Source organism: Sprattus sprattus (assembly GCF_963457725.1).
Source record: "Sprattus sprattus genome assembly, chromosome: 3".
Classification (NCBI taxonomy): Eukaryota; Metazoa; Chordata; class Actinopteri; order Clupeiformes; family Clupeidae; genus Sprattus; species Sprattus sprattus.
Genome location: NC_137922.1, coordinates 53,758,413 through 53,772,007, shown reverse-complemented (window position 1 = coordinate 53,772,007; position 13,595 = coordinate 53,758,413). Strand labels below are relative to the sequence as shown.

At 43.6% G+C, this 13,595-nt stretch overlaps 1 protein-coding gene across 1 annotated transcript in view; it reads left to right on the top strand.

The window, feature by feature from the left end:
• Nucleotides 1-952: 952 nt before the first annotated feature.
• il1rapl1b (interleukin 1 receptor accessory protein-like 1b) overlaps nt 953-13,595 on the top strand; it is a gene marked incomplete at both ends in the record, with an annotated part of 255,216 nt that continues 242,573 nt past the window's right edge. Inside the window, one exon of the mRNA XM_080834146.1 lies at nt 953-1,034. Within this exon, the coding sequence (XP_080690272.1) occupies nt 953-1,034 (82 nt within the window). The remainder of the gene's footprint in view (nt 1,035-13,595) is intronic.

Here is a 13,595-nt window from a genome sequence, read left to right as displayed (position 1 = left end):
CCGAATGCTTTTTTTGGCAGACAACAAACATTCCTGGAAGAATGACTGGAACTAGTAACAGAAATTGTAATTTCATTGCTGGCATATGTGTGCAGTGAGGAACAGAATGAGGAAGGGGGGGGGGGGGGGCAGAAATAGGAAACAGAGAGACGTATCGCTGTACGCACTGACCGTGAGAACGTTAATCCTATCCACATAGTCCTCGATTGCGTAGGGCTCACGTCATGAGAGCTTCGGAAGGACATCTCGTTTTTACTTAGCAGTGTCATTTCCATATCATCTTTCACGATAGCTTGTGACTTCATTTTAGACATTCAGGGGAGAAGTGTAATTTTAGACTTTTGCTATTTCTCCACTCTGTGCGCATAGTTATGAAAATGACCCTCTGATCTTTCCGTAGCGGATAGCAACAACATACTGCAAAGCCTGCATGAATAGGCAGCATTGTTAAGGCCATGTGTCGTCGTTCCTTATTTCTGAATCCTACATATGTTCATAGTTATGGAATTATCTCATTGCTGTTAAATTTAGATGGATGATTTAGATTGACATGATGACGAGACTTTTTTTGGAGTCTGAAAAGAGGATATGAGGGGACACTACTGAGCACAATGAAATAGCTGTCTATTATCCGAGATAGCTGATATTTATCTGTACTGCTTTAAAACTGATTTACAGTCACTGGTTTGCCGTGTCATTTTCAAGGAATCATTTCATTTCGACCTGTCTTCCCTCTTTCTGCTGAGTCATGCCCTTCTGTAGGCCCAGGCACCAGGCTCCTCTTTGAAATGGTCTGAACTCTATGCTTCAGTGAGAGAGGACAGCTGTTTGGTCAGCTGTGACGAACTCATGACACCTGTTTGACACTCTCTCTCTGTCTCTCTCTCTCCCTCCCTCCCTCCCTCTTTCTCCATTTGTTTCCCCCTCTTCAGGACCCAAGGACAGGTGAAAAATGAAAGCTCCCATCCCTCTCCAGATCCTGCTCTACGCTACTGTCGTCAGGAGCTTGAAAGTGGTGTCAAAGAGGGGATCAGGTAAGGCTGCTCTGCTCCGCTGTGCTTTTGTGCCAGTGCTACTCGCCTTTCACTTCTGAAGTGTTTTCTTTTTTCCGTGTGGTTAGTTTGGAACCACAGCTAGGGAAGTGTTGGCTTTGCTAATGTACCACGTTAGAATTGCATGGACTCCAACCGTGTTTGGTATGTTGAGATGTTCATTCGGGCACTTTGATTGTTATATATGAATATGTCTTCACTGACTATTTGGAGTACAATTATGAGAAAGTTCAAAAAAGGTGAAAGGAAAAGAAGAAAAAAAAACAGGGTCTCTACCCACCCGGCGTCCCTCGCAAACAAGCCTGTTCAAGAGGCTCATCTTTTGGACACACTCCCATGGCTGCCTGGCCCTCCACCTCCCTCCACCTAATGTGTGAACTTACGTAATGGCAGCCAAAGCCTAGTGGACGGTTATTTATTCTGTGCTTCGGCCTCACCCGGCTCCATCTATCTATCCATCCTTCTATCTATTTATCTGCTTATCCATCTGTCTATCTGTAAGTACAGATAAATAAATAGATAGATAGATAGATAGACGTACCAGGATAATAATAACAATAACAATAATAATTACAAATACATAGAGAGAGATACATGTAGGGGGTTGAGAGAGAAAGGAAGATGATTTTGATTATGATGAATCTGACTCTGTCTCTAATGTCGTGTTGTTGCAGCATGTTTGTTGTTAAAGTAGGTCACCCTCGCTTGGCTAATTGATTCCCGTTACCTTCCACTAAAAAGTGTCCCCAAACGCTTCTGCTGCGAAAATAAAAAACGTTGCCAGCCTGAGCTTTTGCATCCTAGTCCTGCCTGCCGCAGCCTTCACTGTTAACTGCAACAACGTGAAGCACACCGGGCTTCTTCTCCTCCTCCTCCTCCTCCTCCTCCTCCTCCTCCTCTTACTCGTCTTCGTCTTGGTAATGGCCCAGAGCAGAGAGGTACAGAAAGGTGGCCGGCGCCCCTGCCGGGGGGACAGATGGCCGCCTCTCCTCACGTGGAACGGGGCCCTACCACGCCACCATTATCAGCTCTAATCTGGAGCAGCGGGAGGCGACGGGGTGGCATATTGGAGGTGTCGAGTGGGAACACATTTAACGGGGGAGGGGGGGGGCGGGGCAAAAAAGACTTCAGCCTCTTAGAAGAATAGCCACACATCTTCACCTCTTCACATCGTTCATTAACCTCGAGGAGCTCGAATAGTGAATGCATTAGTACTATACAATTTAGTACAATTGTATATTACATGTATCAAGGGAGAGGTTGTAAATGGATGTAGGTTGCTTGGTCAGGTGTTGTTAGGCCTTTTAAGAGGAAGCAACGTTGTATGGCAGGTGGAAAAATACATGTAATTAGATTCATTTTGCTGCAATTCAATTGACTCTGGCCTCACTAAGACCATCAGTGGATGTCTGTAGGTTATTAAAAGGACCACCAACAACCATCCATATGTGCCACCATGTAGATTCAATCACTCTTGGGTCACAGGGTGACCTTTTATGGTATTTACTCCCAGTAAAAATGGAGACAGAAAGGTCAGAAAAGCATGTAACCCATTAATCAAATGCTAGAGTTTTTTTTGTCCTCTCTTCCTCCTGTGTACTGTGGGACCCGTTCTCTCACCGATCTTTTGTTAGCAGGCCTCAGTAGACCATACGATTTAGAGGAGCTCGCTAAAGCCAAACAGTTGGCTTATGTATTTCCAAAAAAAAGACTCCAGAGTTCCGTAAGGAAAAATCACTGGCGACACAAATGCGACGGGAAAGAAAATCCAAACGGAGGCGAACCAGTCCTTGCTTGAGTTTTTATTTCAACGCTCCCGTTATTATCCTGTCCCACCACCCCCCCCCCCACCCCCCCACCCCCCACAACCCACAACCCCTGGGCAGACTGGACAGTGCGCTTTAGCCGTGGGCTCTAGCTAGGCTTAACTCTGTCTTCTTTGTCAGCGCTCCCCTGGGCGAGTTCCCAGGTGGTTGTCTGTGTGGCAGCCCGGGGAAGCGATTGGCAAAATTGGCCTGTAATAAATAGAGCCTCCACACTGGCTGGTCAGGATTGCTCTCCATTGTTCCCCACCCGCCAGCCAGTAGAGTCTTTGCCATAAATCACAAGATGTTTGACCACGCTTGTTTACGTAATCATTCATTCATTCATCCTAATTCATTCATTTATTTCCTTTCACTCATTTATTTGAGTTCAACCAGATCTGGATGACCTAATAATGCCCAATGCATTTCTGCATCAAACCATTTCCTCCCAGACTTAAATGCCTCCAGGATCACATAGTACTCGACTCTAAGGTTCCATGATCGCATGGTAATCCACACTAAGGTTCCATGATCGCATGCTACTCCATGGTAAGGTTCCATGATGGCATGGTACTCCGTGGTAAGGTTCCATGATCGCATGGTAATCCACACTAAGGTTCCATGATGGCATGGTACTCCGTGGTAAGGTTCCATGATCGCATGGTAATCCACACTAAGGTTCCATGATGGCATGGTACTCCGTGGTAAGGTTCCATGATCGCATGGTAATCCACACTAAGGTTCCATGATCGCATGCTACTCCATGGTAAGGTTCCATGATCGCATGGTAATCCACACTAAGGTTCCATGATCGCATGCTACTCCATGGTAAGGTTCCATGATCGCATGGTAATCCCCACTATGGTTCCATGATGGCATGGTACTCCGTGGTAAGGTTCCATGATCGCATGGTAATCCACACTAAGGTTCCATGATCGCATGCTACTCCATGGTAAGGTTCCATGATCGCATGGTAATCCACACTAAGGTTCCATGATCGCATGCTACTCCATGGTAAGGTTCCATGATCGCATGCTACTCCACGCTAAGGTTCCATGATCGCATGGTACTCCATGCTAAGGTTCATCCTGTGCCCATATTCATGAGCCATATTCACTCTCTCACTGTACTGATGCTCTTTGATGGTGGTATCCACAGAAGTACTATCCCCCGGGGTTTTATACTTATCTTTGGTTCAGCATCTAGCGAAAGCCAATGTGGCTCATGACGGGTACTGTACGCTACTCTACCTGCACAACTCAATCCATCTCACCAGCCTGCACTGACCTGCGGGTCTGCCTCCATATTATGCGCGGGGGGCCACGTATCCATACGATGAATTTTTAATGCATCGCAAACCTTGCGTTGTGTGCATGTATAATTCCTCTATCAAAGCCCTCCCCTCACGATGAATTGTAAGTGACTGAAACAAGCGTGGCGTGGTGGTGGTGGTAATGCTCGCTGATCATGGCTTCTCATAGCTGTCATCAACACCCAATCCCCCCTAGGCTCAGCACGTTCATGAAGCGGCCCTTCCCAGCTTTCTCACCTGTCGGCCCTCATCAAACGTCCCGACTGCTGATTTGGACAAAAATGCCTGACCAAACAGAGCAATTATAATTTCCTTAATGCAGCAAATACAGAATGCGTCAAATGGGAGAAAAAAATTACATTTTCTGGGGGAACGGTCAGAGATGACGAGCACATGGCATACATGCAGCGTAGTGCGTTTTGGGATACGATCCCTTTCTCTGCGAGAATGAAGACGTGTGTATGTATGAATGTATGTACTGTATGTATGTATGTATGTATGTGTGAATGTACATACAGTATGTGCATAGGGACATTATCAGCTGCGTGCGGAGTGTTTACTTAGCTTTAGGACATAACCTCTCAGAGTGCTCAAAGGGTATCTGTGAAGGTTTTGTGTGGTACCATAACAGCAGGTAAAATGGCGGAGATGAAAGAGAATGAGATATTTGAGCCACAAGGCTATATTTCCTTTCTATTCATTTCACCCACCCCCCCCCCCCCCCCCATTTCCTTTAAAACAGGATAGGATAACTTTTTGATTTTCTCCTTTGACCTTATTTCCCAACTTTAAAAAAAAAAAAAAAAATTGGTCCATTCCTTTTGATCAAGGAATGCTATGTTGCTAAAAGAAATGTCCCAAGCCCTAAGAACTGGAACAGTGTCTGGATGAAATATTGACCATAAGTTCACTGTGCGTTGCCTTTGAATTTACTTTAGGTCGACTATGTTGCAAAGAATCCCCTCTGATCCACTCATAGACTTGAGGAATAATTGCAATGTTATATTTAGAGAACACCCATATGTATTAATTCCTTTCCCTTCCTTTCAAAACTGTTGGTAATTGCCATCATCCCATTAAGTGGTAAATCATAAAGTAATATTTGAAAAGGAAGTGCCCATAAGATGGTGAATGCATAATTAAAATGAACATTTGTGTGTTTCTCGTCCTACCCGCTAATTGCAAGCCTCTCTTGCCTGAACAATAGCATCCTTTCCAGCAGTTTCACGTAGTGATGGGGGAGGTGAGAGTGGCTCAGAAGCATGTAGAATGATGAAAATGGGAAATTGCGGCGTATTGCTAATGCAGCTTGCCATTACCATTCTGAGTGATAAACTGTCTCGGAATTTTTGAATGGAATCCGATGGACATTGATATTCGCACAATGCTTGATGAACCACAGCGCTGCTTGCTGAGCACCCTGTCTCCCTTTTTCTTCATTGTATTTATTTTCCTACTGAACACGAGCACAATAGGGAGGCATTCATCTTGTTTTTGTCGATTGTTTCCCCAAACTCTGCGCAGAGAATGTTCCGATTCAGGCTTTCCTGACTTCACAGGATTCAACATGGTGCAACCTTTTCTTTTGTGCATACTATTAAAGAAGCCTGACTCAATTATAAAAATGTGTGTGTGTGTGTCTTGAGGGGTGGGGGGGGTCACACTGGTTTTCTCATCTTCAAATCCAGTCAATGCTAATTTTATCTAATAAATGTAAGTGGAAAGACGATGCTTCAGAAATTCAATTAGGTTGTCATTGATGTAATAGGGTATTATACTGCCCACATCAGTCAGTCGAAGTATTTGATATTGGTGTTTCTTTGTTGGCTCCCGCTGATTACTTCATGAATATCACACGTGTCGCCATCAGCAAGGATTTCCTTCGCTTAAATCCCATGACAGTGACGGCGATAAATTCGGCAAGGGAGATTACACGACCCCTCATGCTGGGAGGGTCAAAGGTCGCTCGGCTGTATGTCAGTGATGACAAGCTGAAGACCCTTAAAAGCACCACGTCCCCCCAAGATATTCTTCAGAGAGAATTTCATCAGCCAGCATGATTGGATCCCTGTGAGAAATTGTCATCTGTGTGGTACAAAAGGCACATACTAACATATACAAAAAAAAGCACCAACAAAGAATGCTATAATGACTTCACTAAGCTTATTTAATATTTTTTTGTTAGTACAGATGGCCATGTTCTCTGAGCTAAAAGACCACCCAGCATTATAATCTTTTTGTTTGTTCGTTGGCTGTTTTAAACATAGGCTGTTGTGAAGCCCCCTAATTGAAACACAAACTAACCTTTTTTCAGTTTTGTTTTTTTAAATATTGACTTGACATTCAGACGGTTGCCTTGGCGCCTGGTGATTGACAGCTACTGCCCGCATACCCGTCTCCCACATGCGGATTTTATTCACTCTGAGTAAATAGCATTTGTCAGTGGAGGATAATAGCATCGCTTATAGTTCCCACTTTATCAAAACCGATTGAATGATATTTTCAAAGTACCCAACACCACAAGCGAGCCGGCAGTTCCCATTAGACCATTTCAAATCTGTTAAGTTTGAGTTGACATATACTACAGCTTCATAGTGTATTTACTTAGTGTATTGCTTATACTGTTTTGTGTTTTGTTGTTTGTGTGTATGTGTTTATGTGTATGTGTGTGTGTGTGTGTGTGTGTGAAAGAGAGAGAGAGAGAGTGAGAGCAAGAGGAAGAGAGAGTGTTCTCTTGTTTTCTGTCGGAAACAGTACCCGGAGTGTCCCAGCAGTCTTTTAAAATCTCCAGCTCCGGCACAGCCGACTTTTAAAGAGTTGGAGGGAGGGGATGTCACAACTTGTTCATCAGCCACAGACTTAGATAGCCGGTCTGCCTCGGACCTGAATGTGGCCACTTACAGATTGACCAATACAATGAAGAGGCCTTTAATTGGCGCCGACAGTGAGTTCTAACAAGGGATGTCAGCGCCACACAAATTCAATTATGGCTGTTCACTTGACTTTGTAATTGATATTAAAGGATGTTAAATATGGCGCTGAACTGTCAGCGGCGACAAGGGGAGGTTGTTCCCACAGACGAGGTGAGATGCCCTTGCAGAGTGCGGCCTACAGCATGCATGGTAGTCACTCTGAAAGTCCTCAGAGAGAGAGATAGAGACAGAGAGAGAAAGAGAGAGAGTGTAAGAGAGAGAGAGAGAGAGTGAGAGAGAGAGACAAAGAGAGAAAGAGAGAGAGTGTAAGAGAGAGAGAGAGAGAGTGAGAGAGAGAGTGAAAGAGAAAGAGAGAGACAATGAGAATGCAGCGGTATTAGTGTTTCAGGAGCACCTGAATAGTAGCTGTGAGCACAGAGTCAGAGGCATTGAATTGGGGTTTGAAGTCAACCATACAGAATATTTATGTTTGCAACGCCGCCATGAAATTACCTACAGCAGCAGAGTGCACGCATCAATGAATAATACATTAATAATGAAAATGAAACAGGCAAAGGTTTGCGGGATACGTGGCGATTTATCGGGTAAATAGTTAGCCACAGAAGTAGTTAGACAGTGTGCGGCTTTAGGCTGGATCAGAGTTTCTTCCTAGGCTGCTGCAGAACGTCAGCGGTACCCGTTCTCTCAACGAGCCTAAAATGTCTGGCGCTGTTTGGCGCTGCAGAGCGACTTGCTGTTGCGAGCATATGGCGACACAATTGGAACAAATAAAATTTGTGTGCGCCAGTTTTCAAGCTGGGGATCTATTCCGCAAATTAATTTATAATTAGATTCTCCCCCCGGGTCAGTTCCTTCAATTTCCAACCAGTTGTGGTATTGATTCCCCCTCCACAAGGCATAATCTACCCTCAGCTCCATCTGAACACTGACTTCTTTTTGCATCCATTCTCTTTCTGCTTTCCTCTCTTCCATTGACCTTTTAGTCGGACCGAATTACAGGCTGACTATTTTATGCAATATGATGTCAGATCGTTGAAATTACATGTTCCTGTCCTGTGTTTTGTGTTCTAAGATCGTTGGCGCGCGATATTGATCAGACTTGCTTCTGACTCCTTAAGCTGGTTGCCCTCATGATGATGATGATGATGATGATGGTGATGATAATAATTAGTGTTTAGGATCATTTGGAAAAGCGATAATCCAGCTGTTTGGCTCAGAGCCACATGCCTTCACTGAGCTAGGGTGAATTTGTACAAACTTACAATCTTCCTGCCTTTTTCTCACCCCCCCCCCTCCCTCCACACACACACACACACACACACACACACAAACACACACCTACACACACACACACACACACACACACACACACACACACACACTGTACTCAATATTCCCATAGCTCCATCTCATTTTGAGGGATCATTCTAGCAGCTCAGTGGCCTTATAGAGGCCAGAGAGATTGATCATCTGCACATGATATTGGAAATGAAATGGTTGGCCAAGCACACGGACCGGTGTTTTCCTCTGGACGCTGGTCGTTAAGAGGCTACCATTCCCCCTCACCTCTCGACCAGATGTCTGCCAGAACCTGAAGAGAGAGGGGTGGATGGGGGGAGGGGGGTGATGGAGAGAGAAATAATGTGTTAGGAGAAAAGAATGCGAGTTGCTTGTGTAGTACGCTTTATATACTATATGTGTGTGTGTGTGTGTGTGTGTGTGTGTAACAAAGAGCGAGGGAGAGAGAACTAGATGGACAGAGAGATAGAGCGAAAGATGCGCCTGCTCCTTCGTCGCTGCAAAAAGGTGATCAATGTGGGGATTTATTACCTGCCACTGCTCCCGGGAGTCTGCTCGTGGCTCAGTAATAGCATTACATGACTGAGACCATGGTAAATTGGCAGAGAAACTGCTCTACTGGGATGGCAAATAACAAGATGGCAAAGATTATCTGAAAACTTGAAACTGCCCAGTTATTAGCCCTCTTAGACCACCATCAGGTCTTTGAAGATAAATACTCTCCCCAACATAACATTTCCGAGGCTAATTCAGCTCCTGGCGAAGTTCGCATGTGGATTCATTGGATGTCATTATCTTTTGCCAGTGATGTATGGCACAGTAGTGAGCTGCCATCCTTTCAGCTTGATGTATGGGTATTTGATGTTGTGTTCCTATATATGAAATGCTTAAATGGATTTCTCAATTTAGCTATTTAAACTCCACTTATACTGATTGAATATTCTTCTGATAGCTTTTGCACCCTTAAACACAAAAGTGTGGAAAAGAAAAATCTTCATCAAATTTGTAGTGATTCACTGATATTTTTTTCTTTATGCATTTCTTTGGAAATCCATGATCCTTATTAGCTTGACATGATATTTTGTTGTTTATTTTTTGCCTTTCCTCATGAATAGGGCAACTGGCCATGTGCAAATCTCAGTAGTTTGCTTTCACCTTCCGGAGAGTGCACAGATATATTGCCTTCTTCTTTCTTTGGACTTTGACAGGAAATCATCATTGGCAAGCTTAGGCGGGATGATTTGACAATTTCGCTAGACGGCCTGACTGTGAGTGCTGAATGCACCACAGATTCTGTGGCCCGGTCAGCACATCTGATAATCAATACAGAAATTTGTTTTTTTCTGCAAGAAAGACTCTCTCTCTCTCTTTCTTTGCCTATCTATTTCTTTCTTTCGCATTTTCTCCCTTCTCAAGGTTTTCACACCCAAGGTTTCTTGGGATGAGGAATCTGCCCTGAAGAATGATTGGGGAGAAATAGCCCAACACTGGCAGGACATTTTCGGTACATTTAATAGTCTGTGACGAGTGTCGGATGGGAGGCCTGATGTAGTGCAAGTGCATCCCCCCATTCCGTCTGCACGGTAGCATACCATTTCCTTATAGCTAATTCATAAAAGCATTAAATACGTTTTAAACATTTGTTCAAAAAACATTGTTCTTTGACATTCTTGGTACCTGACATCTAGGACTGTCAAGCAGGTTTCTTTTCATTCTGTCTGCTGCTCTTTCTTCTTTTTTTTATTGTTTTTTTTTCTCCACTCTGTTCGCTGTCTCCGTCCAGACCAGGTTGGGTTCCCGTGGCAGCGGTAGTTTGTCATCTGTGTGGACCTGTCATCAGTGGGCTGCAATTCACTGCACTCTTTGACAAGTGCTGCACTCGTGACCAGAGCCTTATGTGCAGTTAATCATTGCCTAAATCACGGAAAGCTGCAACCTATTTAACCTCCCTTCCCAAGAGAACAAGGTGCTGAACAAGTAGCTGTTTTTGTCTGTCTGGTGTGGCTTGGCACTGATGTGCAAGATTGAGATGTAGCCCCATGTCAAGGTTGCGGTTTAACTCTGAAGAGTTGAGTTTAGTTAAAAAATAACTCCACTGGTCCACTGGTGAAATGCAAGAAGTTGAATAATTGGAGAATTAATAGTGATTCTCCGGTTGTTATTTTGGCAGAGAAATGGCCTTTTTCATGCTGCTCTGATTGTAATTGAAATGAAAAGAGTTTTGAATTTGAAGCAGCAGGAACTCTTTTTTGATAAACCAGTTTGGAGGGGAAAATTGGGTCTTTTTCAAACTTAAAAGCACGAAAACCTTCTGAACTTGTCCTCAAGGCATTCAGTCTGAACAATGGCTTTAAATGACTGAAACACCCTTGTGCAGTTTCATTAAGCATCGCCGCGGTGATTGATCACTCACCAGACTAATTAAACTAATGCATTTGTCTTCTCTCCGTCTCAGCCATCTCTAAGCCACTAAGGCTGCCATCACTCCATTTTCTCAGTGTCCATCTGAAATGTCAGAGATGAGATGAGCATGAAAAAGTATACCCCCTGCCATACCATCAAGTCGGAGTTAAGCTTTGATTAACAATGGCGCCATTTTCAGACAGTGTTTTGAAATCCCTTTTTAATATTGTGTCGGGCTACATCATGGTTCAGATTTGCCTCAGAAGCCTGGCAGCAGCTTAGAGGAGAGAGGCTCTGGCCCGGAGTTGGCCCAAACGAGGCCGTGATTCGTAGCAAAGTCGCCAACTAAGTCGGCCGCTATCTCTGTGTTAATGCCCTCTAGTGTTACATGGTACACCGATAGGCCTACTAGAAAGCTAGTGCAATAACCTACCGTTAAAATGGTACTATAACCATTTTATTAGTACCGCGGCTGTAGGAAGGCCAGAGCCGCATTTCCTATGAGTTGCGTTAATGTGCGACAGCGGGGCAGTGTGTGTGTGTGTGTAACGCTGTGCTTCCAATCCCTGCAGGCATAGTGGGCGTGCCAACCATTTTTTTTTCTCTGATATGCACACTGAAGCTTTCATGGTGACAAAATAAAAGGCATGGCTGCAAATACAAGTGCTTTTGCCGACTGTCCACGGCTTGTCGACAAAGCAGACACACGAAGCGAAATATGGCATTGTTTCGCTTACAAAGCCAACAGTCAAGGCAGGCTAATGGACGCCACAAAGCCCGTCTGTTAAAGATGTTTTAAACCTATACAGAGCATGGGAGCCAACACATCCAACTTGGCCAAGCATCTCGCTGACAGACATGCCGACCTGTTCAAATCATTCAAAGATTTACCGGTTAGCGAGTAATGCCAATGCCCTCAAATGTAAGTAAACAAGTGTGATTTATTATTTGACGAGCAAACCTAAAAATCAGCAGTATGTATGCAGATCAACAACACCAGTTGTAAATGCTCAATGTATACTCAGAACTGGTAATATTTGTCATGGAATGTACATTTCTGTCAATAATTATTTCTATTACAAAAAAATGTGTCAGTAGAGCAGAGAACTCCACCAGTGAGGCGTATTGAGTCTTATCAAAAGCTCTTTATTAGCTATCAAAGTGTAGGGGACATCAGATTACTGTGTACCATGTAAAAGCTTTGATAACTCCATGACCTTGATCTTATTATTTACAGTAATACATTTATTAATGTTAGGGTACAATATAGTAATTAATTCCTGTTGCTTTTTGGCTTCATTTCATATCCTCCACTGCCTTGCATTGACATTGTCAACATTTTTCTTTTTTTATGGAAAAAAAAAAATGAATTTTAAGTATCACTCCAAATCTTTTACTGATGTTAAAGGTTTTTACCGAAGTATTGTTTTTTGTATTGGTATTGAGATATTTAGGCAGATATGGTATTAACTTCATGATTTTGGTATCGTAACAACACTAATGTGTTCATAATTATCTAATGTACTTGACGTTTAAACTGGTCATTCCCCAAGCTCTTATGAGCCGCCTAAGGTGTCCCCTGACATAACATATATCTGAAAATTACATGATGGCAGCATCAGGAGTAGATGCTAATTTCTAAGAGTCAAGGCTAATGTTAGCCTGAAAATAGAGCGATTATGCAGTGGTCACTCATTTGTTTACGCTAATGGACATTTTAAATGCCCTTTCGGATTTGTTGTTCATGGGCAAACAGGTGATTAAAATGATGCTGTCAGAGTTGATTTTGCATTCTGCTGATGTGGATATTGGTTGTGGCGTGCATTTAGTTGTTGTTGGTTTTGTTTTTGCAGCACTTTCCGGCTTAAATCTGGGCCAGACATTTGGAATCAATTGAGTTTTTGGGGGCAAAGGCTTTTGAGTAAACAATGAGAATGTGTAGCCAGTGATTAAAAGAAGAGCCAGGGCAGTTATTGTGTGGCAGTCTGCTCAACATTTATGTTTGTTTATTTCCTGCTACTTGCCAGTACCACTCATTTAGTCAGGGAAATCCCACATCCAGGGCAAAAAACAAACCAAAAGAAAAACAGGGATCATAGCCATGCGCCTTAGAAAGAAAGATAAATACAGAGTCATTCAAGCCTGTGAATGTTCTGAGGAGTGCCTTCGACGTGCGGGCGTTCGTAGCCAATTTTCAGGATTATATGTGTTGTTGATAATGAGCTTTCGATAGGGATGGGATTGAGACGTGGAGGAGGCCATTACTGTCTTTCTTGTCGCCTAATTGCAGAAAATCCAGTCCAGCTTTCAAGGACAAAAAAAATTCACATACACACATCGAAAAGATTTATCAAAAATAAAAATCCAAGAGATGTAGGAGGGTATAGAAACCAAAAAGAATCCCTCTCTGTCCTTCTCTATCTATCTATCTGGTTCTCCTGCTCACTCACACAAACCATCAAACCATTGCCAAGGAGAAGTAATATCCCGCAGGTACAGTACAGAAACGTTTTTTTATCTGCAGACTCACTATCTAGTATGTCAGACGTATAGACCCATAGACCCAGAGAGCTGAGGCAGAGCTGTAAGAGGCTTCAGTGCACAGAGAGTGGTAAGGGAGCCCTGGCCTCTACTCTTTCTCTCTCTCTCTCTCACTCTCTCTCTCTCTCTCGCTTTCTCTCTCTCTCTCTGACTGCATCAGGCTCTGACAGTGATGGCTGCTAGCGCTGATTGCTACAGCATTGTTACAGATGCCCAAAGGCTAGGAATACGGCGCTACTCAAACAATAAT